Source organism: Plectropomus leopardus, chromosome 14 (genome assembly GCF_008729295.1).
Source record: "Plectropomus leopardus isolate mb chromosome 14, YSFRI_Pleo_2.0, whole genome shotgun sequence".
NCBI classification, from domain to species: domain Eukaryota; kingdom Metazoa; phylum Chordata; class Actinopteri; order Perciformes; family Serranidae; genus Plectropomus; species Plectropomus leopardus.
The window spans coordinates 25,508,771-25,527,412 of NC_056476.1; the positions used below are offsets into that span (position 1 = coordinate 25,508,771).

Here is an 18,642-nt window from a genome sequence, read left to right on the forward strand (position 1 = left end):
GAGAAGCAGGAAGTGTTGGGTCAAGGATGGATTACGAGGGGAAGGGGGGGGATGCTAAACAGATCCTCAGGAGGGAAGTATTTCTCTCCCCGTCTGATCGAGCATTCACCCCCCTCATTGTCTGTCCACGGTGAAATGATCTGTAGATGACATTGGTGAGAGCCGGAGGTAATGCAAAGCGCACACACACGTAGAGCCAGGCCCAGGGAGCCGTGAGCTTCAACAGGAAATTCCTTTACAGCCTTTCTGCTGACTAAGGCCTCCGTGTAAGAAGGAATGTAATGTATATGGTGTCTGTGTTATTTGGGGTCCAGTTAGGGCAGCATATGCACAAGCCATTACTACGAGGGTGTGAGGGTTTCAGAATATCCATTAGGGCAGGAGATAAAGGTTCAAGATTTTGTTTATTTACCCTTAAATTGTGGAAATTTCAAATTGAGGAAATTTTAAATTAGCGCTTCATCTAAATTTTCCTCTGTACTCATGCTACGTTGGTCTTGACATTGGTGCAGCAGTCTGACGGTTGTGCATCCCCTCGTCTGTCTCATCATCCAGTCACTCATCAAACCCGTTATGGCCACACCCACCCCTCGCATTGTGTGGGTACCTAAAGCCAGACAGACAGTAGCCATCTTTAGAGGCAGCAGCATCCATGTTGCAGAGCCGGCACGCTGCACAGGTGTCCCTCCACCGTGACCTACATTAGCCCAGCTGATGCCACCACACACACCGTACAAACATTTCATTGACTGCTTCTCCTGAGCCGTCCATTGAGGTATCGTTGAGAGAGATTCTGCATAAAAATGAAAGAAAATCTCAATATCGCGTCCTCAATACGACTCATGATGAACAATGGCTTGTCAGAACATGTGGCCGATCCATGTCTGCGAGATGGATGCTGCAGCTGAGAGAAAAGGAGTGGCAGGTTGGGAATGGGGCGGTCAAAATGGAGCAACAGCACCATCTGGTGGCTTGTTTTGTACACTGCAGGCATTTTTTTTTTCACCAATCTCAAAATGCACAGACACTTCTATCCCAAAACATTACATTAAGAATCTCGTACGCAATCACATTTGAAATTTAAATCTCACTGATGCACCAGTGGGTCATTCATTGCGAACCCATGCTGTGTAGTGAAAACAACCCAAAGGACTTTGTTTAGAAATTCTCTCTGAATTCTATTAAAGGTCCAAACGTTTCCAAAGAGACCAACTGCTGTGTCATGCCGAATTTGGGGGAAATGTGTACAACATGATGATGATGTTCCACTCACTATAAACTATCAAACAATGAAAAGCTAGAAAAGCTTATACAGTGTATACATATATAAATACATGTCAGGCTGGCTGGATGTACTGCCAAATTCAGAGAAACAACATTGGAGACAGCTGAGAATTCAATCAATCATCATTCACTTGCAAAGTATTTTATCTTAGCAATCTGACAAGCAGCATTATAGTTTGACTATTTTGCAGCCTGCAAGGAAAGACACTGTCCAAAATGCAATACACTTGTGACGTATTTAATGGCATAAAGAAAAATCTTGGAAAAGGGAGAAGTGCTCACTAACAGGTATTGCAACAGTCATAACTCAACTCGTCATCCACACTGCTTATTTTGTAAAAAAGAATACTCAGAATTTGAAAATACTCATTATATACTGTAAACGCTGTTCAATATACATACACAAGGACAGAGTTTTGGAGTCAGACCACAAGTGTCCTCCCACACTGTTTTCCAAACTGTTCATACAGGACCATGAATTTACGTCCACTTCTTAGAACTAGTAGGTATTTCGTTTTCCTCTTATTAATGACTATTTAGTTCATAGAATTGACAGTTGCGTTGTAAAGTCCCCACCTACAGACCGCTACATGAGTCTATATGTCAGGACAGATCGCAATAAAACTCCTCTGCTGTGTCTGTGAGACAATGTTTAAAAGGTGTTTTGAAAGGACACTCAACTTTATTTGCACATTGTAGGTTTTGTTTTGTACATTCCCCTTTTTGCACAAGCACTTTTTTTGCTTTGTACTCGGGTACTTTATTTACATTCAGGGTACAAAAAGAGCTGTAGTGTGAATTAATTGTTTTCTTTGTGAATTACATAATGGTCTGAGGGCCTGCTGGCCTTAAGTTTCACTAGTGTACCCTTTCAGGGGTCCTTCACTTTTAACTTTGAGGATTTCTTTGAGGTTCATTTGAGTGTTTATTTTTTTATTGAGTTCGGACTCTTTTTTTGTATAGTTTAGTAGAAATGTTATTCCTACACTTTATCTGGAGAACATGGTTGCCGAGCAACATTAGTTTGTGGTATAAACAAATAGTTATGCTCGAAGTACTGACTTCCTGTGCACTGCTTGGACTGTATTGGAGATCCTCAATGCTCTACTAACTGAGTTTTTTGTAGCCCAGTCTGGTTTGAACAAGCCTGCCTGTTTTTTTGTCTTTAGTAGCAAAATGTCCACAATGGATTTTTTCATAATACGCCACACTGTAAGCCCATTAGCCATGAATCCTTTAATGACAATGATCATTTGAAAAATATAGTGAAGTACTTGAAAAAAAAGGAACTTGACAGCTTTGAAAACAGATGTGTGTAGAACAGCTTTGATTAGTTCAAAGTGTGAATCTGAAGGGAATACACAGCCGAGAATTATAGACATGCAACACCTTGTCCGAACACAAAAACCTGAAGAACAGCCAATGTCTTTACCAAAAAAAAAAAAACAACTCAACAGTAACCATCTGCACAATGTTTTGCATGTTATTGCACAGACATGCAATCCAAAGCACATTATACAATAATTAAGCATTTATTTTAGTATAAATATTACATATCTAGGATTATTTTTTTCGGTTACATTACAGATGATGGAAAAAAAGGAAATTGAGACAAGCATTGAGCGCACTCATGTTGCTCCGTGGTCGACTTGGCACGCTGCCTGCTGAGCCATTTTGTTCCAAACATGGGCCGGTGGAGAAACTTTAAACTTGACTGATTTGACATATTGTCCTATACAAGTAAACACGAGAGATGCTAGCCTTGATTTTAAGCCAAAGAATCCTGTATCATGAAACCGGGACCCGTTTGAACTATCATAACCTCTTTCTGAAAGAGTCATAACTAATGAATTCCCTCTACCCAAAGACGAACTCAGAGAGGTGAAACATTTAAAAGTGACAGAGTTAAATGTAGCCTGCAACGAGCTCATTTGTTTAAATCAATCACATGATATATGACAACTAACAATGACACATTAGCTGGTTGTGTTTCAGACTCGTAACAAAATCATTTGGATAGCATTATCACACTACTGTGTGTTTTACAAGGCCATATATCTAGAGTTGGGAGTGAATCCAAAATGAAAAGTGCTCCATGAATGAAGGCCAACATTTTGTTTTGTTTTTTTTTTTTGTTTTCATTTTGAAGATTCACTTGCATAATAAAGATGAGAAAGAAAGGGGCACAGGTAGAATTAAATCTATCGATCATCATCATTCTCTTGCAGAAGTATTTCATCTTAGAAATGTGACAAGCAGCATTATAGTTTATGGCTATTTTGCAGCCTGCAGTTAAAGTCATTGCCCGACTTGCAACGCACTCACGACATACGTGATGGATTTAATGGCAAAAAGAAAAAGGGGGAAACTGCTCCTCCCCTGCTGCAGTGATACCATTCACATTCTTGTCACTGCGTGTCCTAGTGAATTTAAAAGGTAGCGACTGGTGTCGTATGCTCTCTAAGTCAGAAGTTACTCCAAGAAATAGCCAAGACCTGAGTCATTACCCTCGCTAGCGGTCTATCTGCGCTAACCTGACAGCTGACGGAGCAGTGTGATTCTTATTGCCTTGGTCTTCCCGTTGCTCTTTTTCAACGAGTTTACCAATATGGTCCAAACCCGTTGGAAAATCCCCTACTGACAATCATGACATGGTGACAGTGTGGACAAAGAGTTAAAACACATTAAGCATGGTTCGTCTGCCGAGAACTAGCTTTAATGGCGGGACAGAGTTCGTGTTGAAGTGGCTCTCAGTCCCAGTTCTCCCAGTCTTCGTCCAACTGGTGCATGAAAAAAAAAGAAAAGGTGGTTAGTGAAATGTTTTTCATTTTTTAATATTCTAATGAGGGCTGGGCAATATATCAACATCATCATCAATGTCAATATTTTGATATAAGCCTAGATATTGTAAGTGTTATCTCAACTGGCTGCATCAGAGCAAAGTGACAAGACTGTTCTAGCTTTTCTATTATTTATCCACTTAGTCATTACATCCACAGTACTGATGATAATATATCAAACACCTGATCGTGCAAATATTTTCAGAAAGCAACAATAATCAACCATACAATACTGCTATAATATCTATATCTGGGTTAACGCTAGACTTTTTTTTTTCAGGGCCAATATGGCTGATAATATTCCAAAATTCCGGCCACATAGAATAACTTCAAGACACAATAAAACAGCGATTCCCAACCAGTCCAGTCACGGGATCCAGATTTCTCTTTAGTCATTAGTTCAAGGCCCACACATAAATTACTACATATTCAAAATTGTTTCACAACATGTAAACAACACAATGGCTTCGAAGACAAAGACACAAAACAAGAATGAAAAGAAGCAAGACTTCAAAATAAAGGCTTTGTGCCAGAAAATCTATGTAATTTAAAATAGAGCATTTTTCACAAATTTGACACATTTATGAGTCACTTGTGGTCCATTCAGAATGGACCTGTGACACACTTTTGGACCGCGACCCTCCAATTGGGAAGCACTGCAGTAAAACACTTCAAATTCAATACCTTGAAAATAAACTAAAGGAAGAAGCTGTCTATTGAACAGAGTGACTGATAAGAGGTTTAGTGGCAGAGGCAAAGGAGGGAAAAGGATTTGGTGCGTCTACCACCACCGAAAATCACCAAGCCCGCTATTCACCTTCTGGCTCATCAGGGTTGAAGTAAAATGTATCTCCGGTCCAATCTACGGGATTTTCGTGGTGTGTTGAAGGTCTTCCTGGAAAACGTGATTCGTGATGCCGTCACCTGACTACATCGCACACGTTACGGAGGATGGTGACTGCCATTGATGTGGCGCACAAATTGAAGAGGCAGAGGCGCTCTCTGTTCGGCTTTGGTAGATAAATACAGGGTTTCCCATGCCTTCGTTTATTTGTGGCAGCCCACCACAATGAAAATATCTGCTGCCTCATGTAGATTTTCTAGGGTGCGCTATTGGAGTATACACTGTTTGGTCATTTACTGCACCCCACTCTCGGAGCACAGAGCACACTCTGGGCACAGACGGAGCAGCCGAACGTCAGGCGCATTGAGAATGAAACTTAACCGTTTAAGTTTGCTTTCACACACAGCAGCTGCTCCTCTAATCTATCAGCCTGGTCAGGGAGAATTCAACATGTGCTGCATTCACCTCCAAATTTAGAGAGGGGACACAGAATAAGACAAAGGGACACACAGGCATTTAAAAGAAAATTAAAGTTTGTAATCGCCGAAATAGATCCTTACGAAATTGGAGTAGTAAAATCAGGTCTGCATAATATGAGTTTATATCTAAGCCTTCTTGAAACATGTCTAAAAGTTAATAGGATATTTGTCTGTTAATGAATTTCTATATATTTTTTTAAAATAATTACTACCGGACATTTTGGCCATTAATATTTTCATCTGCTGGACAACTCCATCTGATACCAGCAAAAAGCCGGTATATGCCGGCTAACATAAACCCTTATCTATATTGAGGTTTCTGATAAATATCTCATTTGCTTTTCTCCAGCCCTAAATATAAGTTAACATTCTGCTAAATGTCACCACACTGACCTCTCCAGAAGCTTCTATTTTAGAGAGTGCCATTTGGACTTCCTCTTCAGTCATGTCCAGGTCGAAGTCTTTCTCCCAGTCCTCACTCACATCGGTGCTGGACCCTTGAGATAGAGAGACAAAGTTGGAACTTTCTGTGACCTTGACTCTGCTGCTTCTTCTAAGCCTATTTCGTGGAAAACTCATCACCACATCACTGAACTTAATCCTGTTTAGATTTATACTGGAACTTTAAGAATCTCACTGCCAACTGAAAAATATCCTCAGGTCACAGTACCTTTCTTGCCATTGTTAGAGGGCGTAGACTTCCCGCTGTCGGAGTTCAGTTCAAACACTCTCAGGTCCTGCGGCCCCTCCTCCTTTGCTGTTTCTTGCTTCGAGGTGGGGGCAGGAGCCCGCGCTGTCGCCGCATCAACAGTGACCTCAGGCTGGGTTACCGCTTCCACTTCAGTCTCGTGAGGTAAATCACTCTTTCCAGGCCTCTGCTCTTCTCGTGTCTTGTCCGAAACATCTTCCAAGCTAGCTTCTGTCAGTTTCTTGGCCAGCTCCGTGGCAACGGGCTCTGGCCGCACTTCCACCTGTGTCGGCAGGCTGACGCTGTCGCTGCTTACTGAGAGCGTGTTGTCGCGCTCCTCACTGGGAGACAGGACGGGGCTCAGCAGAGTCGTTCCTGTGCCAGCTGTCGAGGTCGTGGGCAGTTGAGTTGAGCTGCTGTCCAACGGGCTTGTAAAGTTGAGTTGAGATGATGACGTGGCACCAAGGAAGTCATCTGACAGGAACAGCATGAACATCAGAGAATAGCAGTGTAAGTGACAGGATTTTAAGATGAAGGGAAGGGTTAATAAACTAAAATCGCTTCACAAGGAATTGCAAGCCTGCCTGGTTCTCTCAGAGCAAGGCAATCTTGTATCAAGCGACACTTCAGATATTGCTCTAAAGGTTACTTGAGGTACTGGTTCCAGTACCAGGAATTCCCGTACTGGTATCCAACAGTACCTTTAATTGGGAACTATCCTTCTTCTTAACAACAAAAAAATTTCAACAAAGCCGAACACGTGACGTAGTGGATTTAAAAGCTATTCTGCTCCTCTGCTCTGTTCTAATCACACAAAGAGCTAATCTTTTGTCTGTCTGCTTGTGTGTGTGCAAACGTTGTAAGTGCTTTTGTGTCTTTTTGTCTTGTAGTGATACCACGGCCAGCCACGGAGCTCTGTGGCCGGCTATTTTGTAACAAACCTCTGAAGGCTCTCCAGACAGGTTTTATGGTTTATCAATGTAAAACTGAAGACAGCATACCCTCCTCTTCTTCCTCCCAGCCCAGGGTCTCTGTGTGCGTAGTCTGTTCTGCCCTCTGCTTCAATGCCACTCTCCTCGCCTCCTCCTAGAGGACACAATCACAGTGAATTTCTTATCTTTGCAAGACCTTCTCGGATTTATTTGCTTCCTACATTATGTAATGGATTAATGTTCCATCTGTGTTTCTTGCTTTAAATGTGTAAAGGCAGCTACAGTTTTGTACCATCTTTACGTTGTTGGCTATAGGAAGATACAGTTTAGTTTAATGCAACACAACCACAGACAGCCTCCTAAGTAACCTTCGAGTTGAATCATCAATTCTCGAACATGTCAGAAAAGCAGAATATGATTGTCAGCTTTGGAGATCGCACTGATTTAAGGACTGCTGTACTGGACTGCATCAGCTTACTGTTTTTCTGATATTACATATTTTGAAAAAGATGAGCTGTCTGTAAAATTGTTGTCAAACACATCTGTTCACACTGTCTCTTTATAACTTAAAGTTAAGCATGGTTTAAAGTCCTCTAAGATTATATCACATATAACCAGTGTTTTCCACAGACACTGTGACCAGATGGACCTTGAGCATATTTCAGCCAGCAGGTGGCACCACAGACAATGAATTAAAATGATGGAAAGCACATCTTCAGGGTACTCTGCAGTTTAAAATACACTATATAAAATAGCTTGATTACCTGATCCAACTGGAAGACTCTGTAGAAATACCTCTGCCAGAATTCTGAATGAGCTACAGCTGCTGGCACCTGGGAATTAGAAAACAAAAGTACTCCTATCTTGTTTACTGCACTTTCAATTCCTGATGGCATCTTGTTCTTTTTGAAAATAATGATTGTAGGTCACTTTGGATAAAAGCTTCTGTCATATGAATGTAATGTATGAGTTCAAAACAAAACTGGAGGCTGTGCTCTGTTAACATTAATGCTGACAAAAGCATCAGTACATACCATTTTGGTGTAAAGGGCTCGTATAGAGGGACTGTTGACCAAAAGCTCTGAGATTTCTCCTTTTTTGTCTTCCAAACTGAAGCTGGACAGCCAGTTGTCAAACTGCTCTGGGGGACCTGGAAAAAAAACAACTCCTCATTAAAATACACTTGAAAGATACCAAAAAGGGGGATATCTGCAAATATCATGAAAGCATGCATTATCCCAGCCATTTTACAATTATTACATTTTAGCTTAAAAGTAGTTCACCACACAAATCCAGCAAACTAATAAATCAGAACTGACAAATATTTACATTCAAATCCTGGCAACATTTCAAGAATGGTGAAAAATGATTTAGAGTTGGAAAGACAGCTTTAAAAAGCAGATAATTTAACAGTTACAATCAGACACAGAAAATGTATGTGTCACAGCAGCAAAACAAAGTACAAAAACAGATGTGCAGTATAGATAGTAAGTACTCTTAGTAACAAGGATAGTATATACATTATAAACAACTACTATGCACATTAAGAAATGTGTCAAATTGAAGAATATCTTTCTTTAACCTAAAGCTGTACTGAATAGTTTGAAGCTTAATTTATGATGCTGACATTCAAATTCTAAATCAACATTTGAATGCTGTGCAGACTTTTTGCATTCATTCTGTTTAACCTGGTATGTCTATACAGCTGCAGGTAAATTAGGCTACAGTATTATCTATATCATACTAATTGAGAGATAAATTCCAGTGATAGCTGCGTAGGATTGTTTCCCACTTGTGCAATCCAAACATTTCCAATAACTCCAGAACGTTGTTTAAAGTCCAAAAGTCAAAATTTATTTAAAAATATAGATGTAATAATCTCCAAAATCCACATTTTTTTATCTATTAAATCTTCTGTTTCAGCCAATAGTTGTTGGCATTAACCTTTCAGAAACATTTTCACTGCGGTTAAAAAAAACGGTTTGCTTAAGCAAACACCTTTATTAACAGGGCGGTCCTACAGCAATCTAACAACACCATAAATTACATGTACTCATCAAGTAAAGTTTATTAAAAGAAGGCTTACTCATTTAATCCAGTAAATCACTCTAGTCAATTTGATGATTTTGTTTGAGATTTTTTTAGGGTCATAACACCATGAAATATGACATTTATTAATTCACTAATATCAATAGCAGCTTTAAATGTTAAAAAAAAATACATTCAGTACAGCCCTATTTCGGACACAATGCACATAATACCAGTCAAACATTCTGGTGGAGGCCTTGCACTTATTCACTACTGTCTTACCATCAGGCTCATTGCAGTATGTCGCAGGGTCAGCTTGCAAACTGTAGAGACGTGCCTGCAGGACAAACAAATGCTTAGCTGTGGTTGTTCACACAAGCAAATCATGTGTTCACTTTCACAGTCCTAGAGCCTCTCATGACAAAACATTAGGAAACTACATCTGTGCTGAATAGACACTTTGTTCAATATTTTCAAGGAGATTAACCAGAAATGTATATTTGCCGCTTGTTTATTTACAAGAACCCCTGAGCAAAATCATGCTTAGCGCTGCTGTTCTATAATTTAGAAACTCCTGTCGTATTAACAGCTTACTTCACATCCATCGTTCAGCTAAAAGTGCATGCACTGTAGGCCTACCTTAGAACTGTCGTACACCTCTGTGGTTCCTGCTGGCGTCGCCACCAATGTGATTACATCACAGTCGATGGTTTTATCAGGAGGTGGAGCAAGCGTGTCTGTTATCACACCTAAGAAACTAGACAGGCTCTTCTTCACCTTTTCTGTGGTCTCAGAGGAACCTTCCACCTGGACAGCACATTAATAGATGGGTTTAGATTTGGTATAAGGCAGCCAATACCCCATTTATGTGTATGATGTGGTTTTACTAAAACATTCTACCTGCATATGACCAGACTGTCAGGAGATATTTTGAAAGAAAAAAAGCAATGACTTCAGTGAAGGCTGCAACTTACCGCAAGCTTGTTTCTGACAGCAGTGGCTGTGGCCACAATTGAGCAGGTTGTGTCATGTTGCACCACAGTGGAGAACTCTGTCAGGTCTCGCTTTATGAATTCTAAGGCCTCAGATGACTGCAAAGAAGAGAGTCAAATAATAAACATGCACATTCAGATTTGACTTTATCATCCCAATTAGGAAGTTCAGTTCAGAGTTAATGCCAAAAAATGTTATTAATGAGATCTGATTTACTTCTGGGCTTTGAGTCACAATACGACTGTAGTGAGGGTCAATGACAAAGTAAATCCACAGTCCAAAAGACAGACCAGAACTGATGTTTAATTCTTACTATTCTACTCTTGCAATATAATTTTGCAAACTAGTAGTATGATGCACATATTTGTACACATTTCTTATATTTCCTTATACAACATATCTTTGTCTTATATTTTTATATTAATATGTGTATATTGTGTTATATATTGCAGCATAATGCATTTTTTTTCTTGCACACTTATTATTTCTCTATGCTTTTGTACAGTATGACAACAACTGTAATGTTTTCTGAGCAACCAACTGGTACTGTGAATAAATCAGCTTCAGCTTCTACTTGCTCTGAGGTTTCTTCCTGGAATATCGAAGCTCAAATTTCAACGTTCTGAGAATCGAATACCTTTAACTTGCTGGATCATCAGCTCATGAAAATAGACAGCTAGGATTCCCTGAGACAATTACATCTCGCTTTTTATCTTAACAATGTTGTGCAACCAGTTTTCACTGACAGAGGTAAAGGTTCTCAAATCATACCTGAGGAGTTCACACTATTTGGGAAAACAGTCTTTGTCTTTGTGTGGACATCTGCTACTTTATCTGCATTTTACTCACTTTAATGATAGTGCCTAGGTGTTTGTGTATTTTGACTCTGAGCTTTCATGTCAACCATGTAGATATTGTATGTTGTTCACTACAATCTAACAGTTTGATGAATCTACAGAAACACTTAATGAAATCGAAACAATAAGAGGAGAGTAGTGGATGTAGTTAATGAAATATTCCTCAAAGCAACATCACTCCAAACACTGTAAATGTTGAGCAGCTATTAAAAAATAAAGAAGTAACTGTAGCTGTAATACTTTCGTTAATGTAGAGGACTTTTTTGTTTGTATTACCTTATCCTTGACGGCCTGGAAGCTCTGCTGAAGCCAGCCTCCCCACCAGCCTTCTCTGTAAACACACAGACATCTACATATTAGCTACTTTTCAAAACCAACAGAAAGAGAATACAGTAGGAGAAAATATACGCAAATACAAGTGTACAACGGTGTCCCGGTACATTTATCAAATGCTCTAAATGGCTTGTATCTGGCGAGACTTCAGACTTATTGACGTGTCAGCTGCTGACTCAAAATATCTCGAGCTAACTCACACACAACCTAGCAAGCTAACCGAGTTAGCTAACGGCAGTTATCAGTGCCACGCCAGCTAATTCATCGAAATGAGCCACGAGAGCGATTTGTAGGGCTGAATATCAACACAAGCTGTACAATTAAGGACAAACACAGTCTATTTGTTCTAAGTGTGTGGTTTAAAAGGCTCTGACGTTGCACCTAGCTAACCAGGCTATGCTAACGCTAGCCAGGCTGTGTTTTGGTAAACAAATGCACTTCCTGAACTGATTCCGTGAGCTGCAGAGTGCAGCGTTTAAACAAAGTAACCACGCCAAATCCCATCACACACACAACACGTTAAGGAACGCAATATGTATACGATGTCGGCGGTCTCCCCTGTACAATATTTTAAAACAAAAAGTAATTTGCGAGTTCACTCTCACCCTTCAGCCATCTTCAGACGATGACATCATCAGTATTTACTGAACTCTAACCCTGGCTGCATGGCTCTGAAAAAACGCACGCATGATGCAAACTGACTGCCCTCCTGTAGAGAAAAAAATCCTAGTATTCACACATGCAGAGAGACAGTTATTTTCTCGTAATCTACAGTTTGTAATAAGGAAATGTTTCAAAGGTTTTGCGCTAGTTATGGTGGCCGCAGAGGACCAATTTTGACAGCAACGCTAAAGACTGTGGCAAAGGAAACGTAAGTCTAGGAAGCACTGCGGGCTACATGGACTTTATAAAAGAATGAAAAACATCTCAGTCGTTCTGTGGTCCTTTGATGTGTTGTTAGAAACAAGAGGTAATCTTTGCATGTAACTGCAGTTGTTAAATTTAGTATTATATTTGGTGAAATTTAATATATCCTGACACCAGTATACAAGACAGATATGTGAAAAAAATAATAATGTTCCTCTGCTTCCTCTCATTGCCTCTAATGGTATTTGCAAGAGTCCAGCACACTTGAATAAAATTAACCAATGTCAAAGCCAGGGAATCTTTAATGTATATATCAATCATGTCAATCATTACTTGTCATCTATGATTAAACCATAGACTGTTTACTGAGATGGACAACATGTTTCCATTTACCCAAATTGAAACTATGAAATATCAAATACAAATACTGGATTATTCAGGCCAAACTGCCATAGGAAGCAGTGTAAGAGAGAGTAACATGATTTGTTTTGTTTTGTTTCCTGTGCTAATCTTCAGGCAATTTTCTTGTGCTTTTAACTAATTCCTTGCTAATTTCTGGGTAGTGCATTGTATTCTTCCCATGTTTTTGAAAGAAATTAAGCCAATGTGCCCAGATTTTAAAGGGTTACTGTAGGCACACGTGTTAAATGCTCTGCAAATTGTGTTTTCTATGTGCAAGTTGTGTGAAAAGAACCAGATCTGATCAAAAGTTCAGTAAATGCATCTGAAGTTACCATCACACAGCTGCATCAAAGTGCATGAAACTTAAAGCAAGACAAACTGCAAGACGATGCTTCCATTGGGGAGGCTAACGATTGAAGCATATGTAAGTTGTTTTCTTTTGATTAAAACTCATTTAATCAATAAGCTGCATATGAAACCAAATAAATGAATCCAGACCAAACCTCTCCTTCTTGAGCCATTATGTAGCTAATCAGTGTTTAGCAATTCCAACCTGAATCCCCTCATCAATCTCCTGCTCTGGGTGCATCTGTGGACGTCCATGTGAGCGTATGTGCACACCATATTGCATATGCGCGTTGACCCCCAACAGCTGTGCTTTCCCCTCATCAGTATTCTGGGTGAAAAGGGGCCTGTAGGCTTTACTGAGCACAAAATGAAAAAGAACAGGCAACAAGCCTCTGGAAGTGTGTTCTCCCTTAATTGAAGCTCCCCCTCATCCAGACGCTGCACAATGTGTGCGTATGTCCCTCAATATGTCTCCCCTGTCCAGCCCCTGAATCTCCTTAATTGGGTCTTTCAGTCCCCTAATTAACTCTGTCAATGCAGGTTGTGCTGAGCCAAGTTGGGACAAATCCTCCTCTATTGATCAGTATCTGAAGCAGTTAACTTATCCATCTGTCTACATGTCTAGTGTTTGCATGACATTTCAAGCACAAAAGGGTTAATGTGTCGCATCATCGCTGCATCCTTGTTAGACTTTTGTGTCTTTGATGCTGGTGTCTTTTGAAACCTCAACCCAAACCAAACACAACGAAAATGCTAGCCTCACATTAATGAATGAGAGTTGATAATCCTGTGATATATACATGTGAAATCTCTATATTTTTTGAAGAACCATTTTTGCAAAATAAATATTCTCATACTTTAGTTACTCTGAGCACATTTTGCTAATAATGCCTCTGTACTTTAACAAACATGGTATTTTGAAATCAGGACTGTTAACTTTGTATTTTTTACACTGTATTATTGCTACTTCTGCTTAAATAAAGGATCTGAATACTCCATGCTAAACCTACCCTTTTCTGTATCAGTGTGTTTAATTTTCAGAGGTAATTGTGCACAACATTATGACTTAAAGCAGAGCTGCCACTGCTGGTTAGCGTATGCTAAAGAGCACCATGATGACAGCAGCGGCTGACCATAATGGCTCACAGAGGACCTGTCCATATTGTATGATTTAAGAAGCATATCCATTACACACCACACACACCACACACATCACACACACACATGCTCCAGACTGCTGATGCCACACCGTGGGTTAACACCATCTGGTGCTGATCAGGAAACACCAGCTTTGCACAAGTCAGTGTCTCTAATTATCTACCTCGAGCAAAGGGAGGCCGATCCCTTCTAATCTCCACAATGTGTTCTGCTTCCCATTCCCACCTGTGCCCGAGTAAAGGGGGGGCGGCCTTGTGGGAGGACCAGGGGTCTCTGTGTCAAGGGACCGGGGACCAGGTGACGCTGCAGCGCCGGTCCCCACGACAGAAGCTCCAACGCTTGGTTTGGCTGGCAGCTGCCTCCCCCCACTGAGACATCCCACAGCTGACAATCCCCAAGTACTGACAGGGGCTCTTTTCACTGTCAATAGCCTCATATATTAGAGCTAACCGCCTTTGTGGCAAGCGAGGGTGTCAGGCCTTTTGGCCCGACAGCGCTTGTTACCATGATGAAATGTAGATTGAATGGAGGGGGTCTGTGTCTCAGGCACGAGAGCTCGGACTCCCCCGGCCATTGTGGCCCACGCATGGCTATTGTTCAAACCTTTTCAGCGGCTCTCAGGAGGAGGAGGAGGAGGAGGGAGGTGGGTGAGAATGAGTTACATCTCTTCATTTCTCCCCTGATCTCCAACTCATCTGTCAGCCGTGGGAGGATAAGCATGTATTTTACACGCTTGATTTGTTGCTAAGTGAAGGCCAGCTATTGTCGGGGTTGTTTGACTAAATCATCTTCATGGCAATCAGTGTGTTTAATAGTTATGTTTGTGTTTTTGTGGATTAATCATTGTTATGAATCACTTGATTTTTTTTGTTCTTACATAAATACAACAAAATGTGAACCTGGAAATATTTAAAGACGAAATCCTGTTCTTTTAAACTTTTTTTTTTTTTTTTGAACTGACCGCATTATGTCCCCTGCCTTAAATATGCCCTTTGTGTCGGATGCCTTGTGTCCCCATATCCATGTTCTTATGCGACGGAGACAAATCGTCGGCCTAGAGCTAAGGACATAGCTATGTCCCTCGCCTGCGTCAGACAAAAGTGACGCGCCTTCCTGGCGCCTGTGTCGTCCTTTCATCTCCTGCTCCCTGTTGAGGTGAAGATGGATGGTTCCCCTGGCTCAAGAACACCACATTCAGTCGCTGTGCTGGCGTATTGTCTCGTCCTTCTGTCCCTCTTTAGCTCTTTAGAGGTTAGGCTGTCCAGAGCTGGTTAGCAACCAATGACAGCCTTTTTTAAATATCCATTTTTACACTGCTCGCCTGTCCATGTGAAGCACCAATAAAACTCCTTCTGTGTGGTTAAAGAAGGTGCGGCTGTTTTGTTGTGATACAGCTGCTGCGTATTTGTCAGGATGTGTCTGAAAGTCTTAAAGAAAAGAAGCTGGCACACATTGTTTGTTCCTAAAAAATAGTTTCTATCTGCATTCTGAGAGGTTTTGAGATAGTTAGCTTCAAAGTTTTCCATTCCAAACAATAACAATAACTATGGTAACCTTTTTGTTTTCTAAATCAAAAGTCCAAAAATGCATGTAAAAGTTCACATAACGTTAATAAGTTTTTACAGAATAGGAATATAAAAATTACTCCAAATGACCAAAATGTCAGATAGAACCATATAATCCTAAAGTTCTACACTGTAACAAGAACCTGTTTTAATTTTAAAAAGTTAGCATCCAGAATTCCTTGAAATTGTAAGTTGATTGAATTTGAGAAGATAAGTGGAAGTAATTTATCTTTACGTTATCTTCACAAATACAGTCAACTTTATAAAAATAAAAAATAAAGGCAGCCCTGACACATACTTTTTTTTAAGTTAAAACAAACTGTGTCTTTTACCAGTGTAGTATTATTTGAAAGATCGCACTCATGGAAAGAAGAGGGCAAACAAAAGTTCTTATTATAACAAAATTTTAATTTAGGAAAATATAAATCCTGCCCAAATTGGACACAACAGTTCCATTTCTGACAACATTTCATCACCACAGATATCAGATAAATTACAGTATTTGCTAAAATCCTGCGTGTATTTAGAATATTTCTGTATAAACAATGCAAAAAACCTATAAAAAGTAGCAGCAGTTTGCATGGCAGGAGATATAAACAGTATGTACAAGCTCTGGCATCAGCCATCATTTTAGCAGTTCATCAGTTTTTTAAGAGAGTCCGGCTCACTTGCTCATCGACAGGCTATGTAATGTGGAGGTAGTGGTGGGCAGAGGTTGGCAAAGTGAGCAGGGACAGGGCATGCCGGGGAAGTGCCTGTAGGAGCCGGCCAGGTGGAGGGGGTCCTTCAGAAGGCCCTGGACTGGAGTGTGAAATCCCAGGAAGCTGGCGGACGGAGGGGAGTGCGGGGCCGGGGCTGCAGCAGGAGAAGGCGAGTGATGCTGGAGAGCTGAGGGCGTGCTGGCCACAAGAGAGTGCAGAGACTGGGCCAAAGGGTGCAGAGGGAGGTGGGCTGTTGGTGCAGCAGGGGTGATAGCAGGGTGAGCAGCGGTGCGACTCTGAGCAGCACTGCCTCCATACACATCTCCCACCAGTTTCTTCATCTCCTCCAAAGAGCTGGACAACATAAGGATGTAGTTGCGAGCTAACAGCAGCGTGGAGATTTTTGACAGTTTGCGGACTGAAGGCCCGTGAGCGTAGGGCATGACCTCTCTTAGTCCGTCCATGGCCTGGTTCAGATCGTGCATCCTTTTCCTCTCCCGGCTGTTCACTTTCAGTCTCAGATCTTGCACCTCATCCTTGCTGAGCTCAGACCTGTTTTTGGTCTTACCGCCCCCGCTGCAGCGCTCCACCCTGGCCTGGCCGGCCTCGCTGTCTGCTCTGTTTTCTTGGCAGTATGTCTGGAACATCTTGTTGGAGAAGAAGCTCCCAGCAGAGTCATCCACCACCAGGTCTGGGGATGAGGAACGGCTGCAAATGGAGCCAGAGTCAGAGTCCATCTCTGCTGAATTAAAGTGGAGCACAAATTGGGGGAAAAAAGTGTCCAAAAATACTACCCTCAATGCTGGGAGTTTAAATTCTACAGATGTTTCCTGCTTCTCTGCTTTGAAGCTGTTCCAGTTCCCTGCAGTATCACCACAGTGTCACTTCACTCAGAGTTTGAGCTGCTCAGTCTGACGATCAGTCTGTCCACAGGAGTGAGTCTGTCTAAACTGTCACCCTGTGGGCCTGCTGGGGTGTATTTATACCGACGGCATAACAAAGGAACAATAAAGCTGCATAATGAGACACTTAGAGCCACAGCCAATTGCAGACGGGACACACTTTCACCCCCCTTTACACCTCCCTCCTGCAGCCCCCACTTCACCTCCCCACAACCACATTTAACTCACCGAACCCTGATGTACCTCCATACACATTAACCAACACAGGGGTATGTTCAGATGTTGTGTTAAGCTGTACAGCCACGAGTTAACTGGGACTATGACAAAACTTCCATTCGTAACAGTGTACGTTGTACAGAGCATGTGGGAAAATAAAACTGACAAAAAGTTCAGTTTTGTGAGCATTTCTTCAAATTGCATTGATGCAGACAAGTTAATGTAATTATCCTAATATACTCCTAATAATGTTAATTTATAACGCACTTTTTAAGTAAAAGTTATAAGGTGCTTTAACTGGTTTAACCAGGATCTGAAAGCACTTCAGCATTTACACCAGAGGCATAAATATAGACAGTGCAGGAAGTTTTGATGCATTTGGGCAAGAGGGGTGGGGGGGCGGTAGAGAGCTGGGAAATGAGTCCTTGTGAGTGGTTCAGACTGCCACATTTAAATATGACTTTGATCAAAGAAGAACTCAGGTTATATTAAAAGCTGTGCCATTTGCTACCTTTGCCCTTGAAAAGACAAACCACCCCCATCGTGGTTTTCTGTTTTTGTTGTTATTGTTTTGTTTTTCTGATGTTTTTTTGTTGTTGTTGTTTTGTTTTTGTTGTTGTTTCTTGCTTCTTGTTTTTGTTTTGATGTTGTTTCTTGTCATTTCTTATAGTTGTTTCTTGTTATTTCTTGTTGTGTTTTGTTTTGTTTTGTTTCAAAATTATATGAACTATAAAACACAACTAAGCTCTGAAACATGAGCTATTTTCTTTGGAATTTCTCTCATATACCAGCGTTTCCTCATATAGCAGTTCCCATGACATCCTACAAAAATGAATGACACTACATCAGTAACTGAAGTTACATTATTCATGTAAAGTTACAGAGGTTAAGTTTAGGAAATTAAAGTTACTTTGATTAGGGTTGGGTAAAAAAACATGGGGAGGGTGAACGTTATTAAAATGACTTAAAGTTCACTCAAAATTCACACGGTACTGAGCACACATCTCCAAAGGAAAGCCCAGCTTTTTGTGACCCGTCCATCCCGCCAACAGTTTATGAGAACAGCCTGCATATACAGATACCGCATGTTAAGATGACTGTTGGGCAATATTTATGTGCATGCTGTCTAGTGTAAAGTCTCTATTCGATCATCATGTGACAAGATGATGCAATGGCTAATTTAAACGCCCATCGTGAGGAACACG

General features: G+C 40.9%; 2 protein-coding genes across 2 annotated transcripts; both read right to left on the reverse strand.

The window, feature by feature from the left end:
- Positions 1-2,503: 2,503 nt before the first annotated feature.
- Positions 2,504-12,064, reverse strand: bsdc1 (BSD domain containing 1). Its single transcript, XM_042501138.1, has 11 exons — positions 11,884-12,064; positions 11,222-11,276; positions 10,070-10,186; positions 9,735-9,902; positions 9,378-9,432; positions 8,102-8,217; positions 7,832-7,900; positions 7,137-7,221; positions 6,118-6,609; positions 5,841-5,944; positions 2,504-4,064 (listed from the first exon to the last, which is right to left on the reverse strand). The coding sequence occupies exons 1-11, from the start codon at positions 11,892-11,894 to the stop codon at positions 4,035-4,037; spliced, it is 1,302 nt and encodes a 433-aa protein (XP_042357072.1). The 5' UTR covers positions 11,895-12,064; the 3' UTR covers positions 2,504-4,034.
- A 4,218-nt stretch (positions 12,065-16,282) lies between these two features.
- On the reverse strand, positions 16,283-17,056 carry olig4 (oligodendrocyte transcription factor 4). The gene has a single exon (XM_042500171.1). It carries the CDS (start codon positions 17,054-17,056, stop codon positions 16,283-16,285), a length of 774 nt encoding a protein of 257 aa, XP_042356105.1.
- Positions 17,057-18,642: the final 1,586 nt, after the last annotated feature.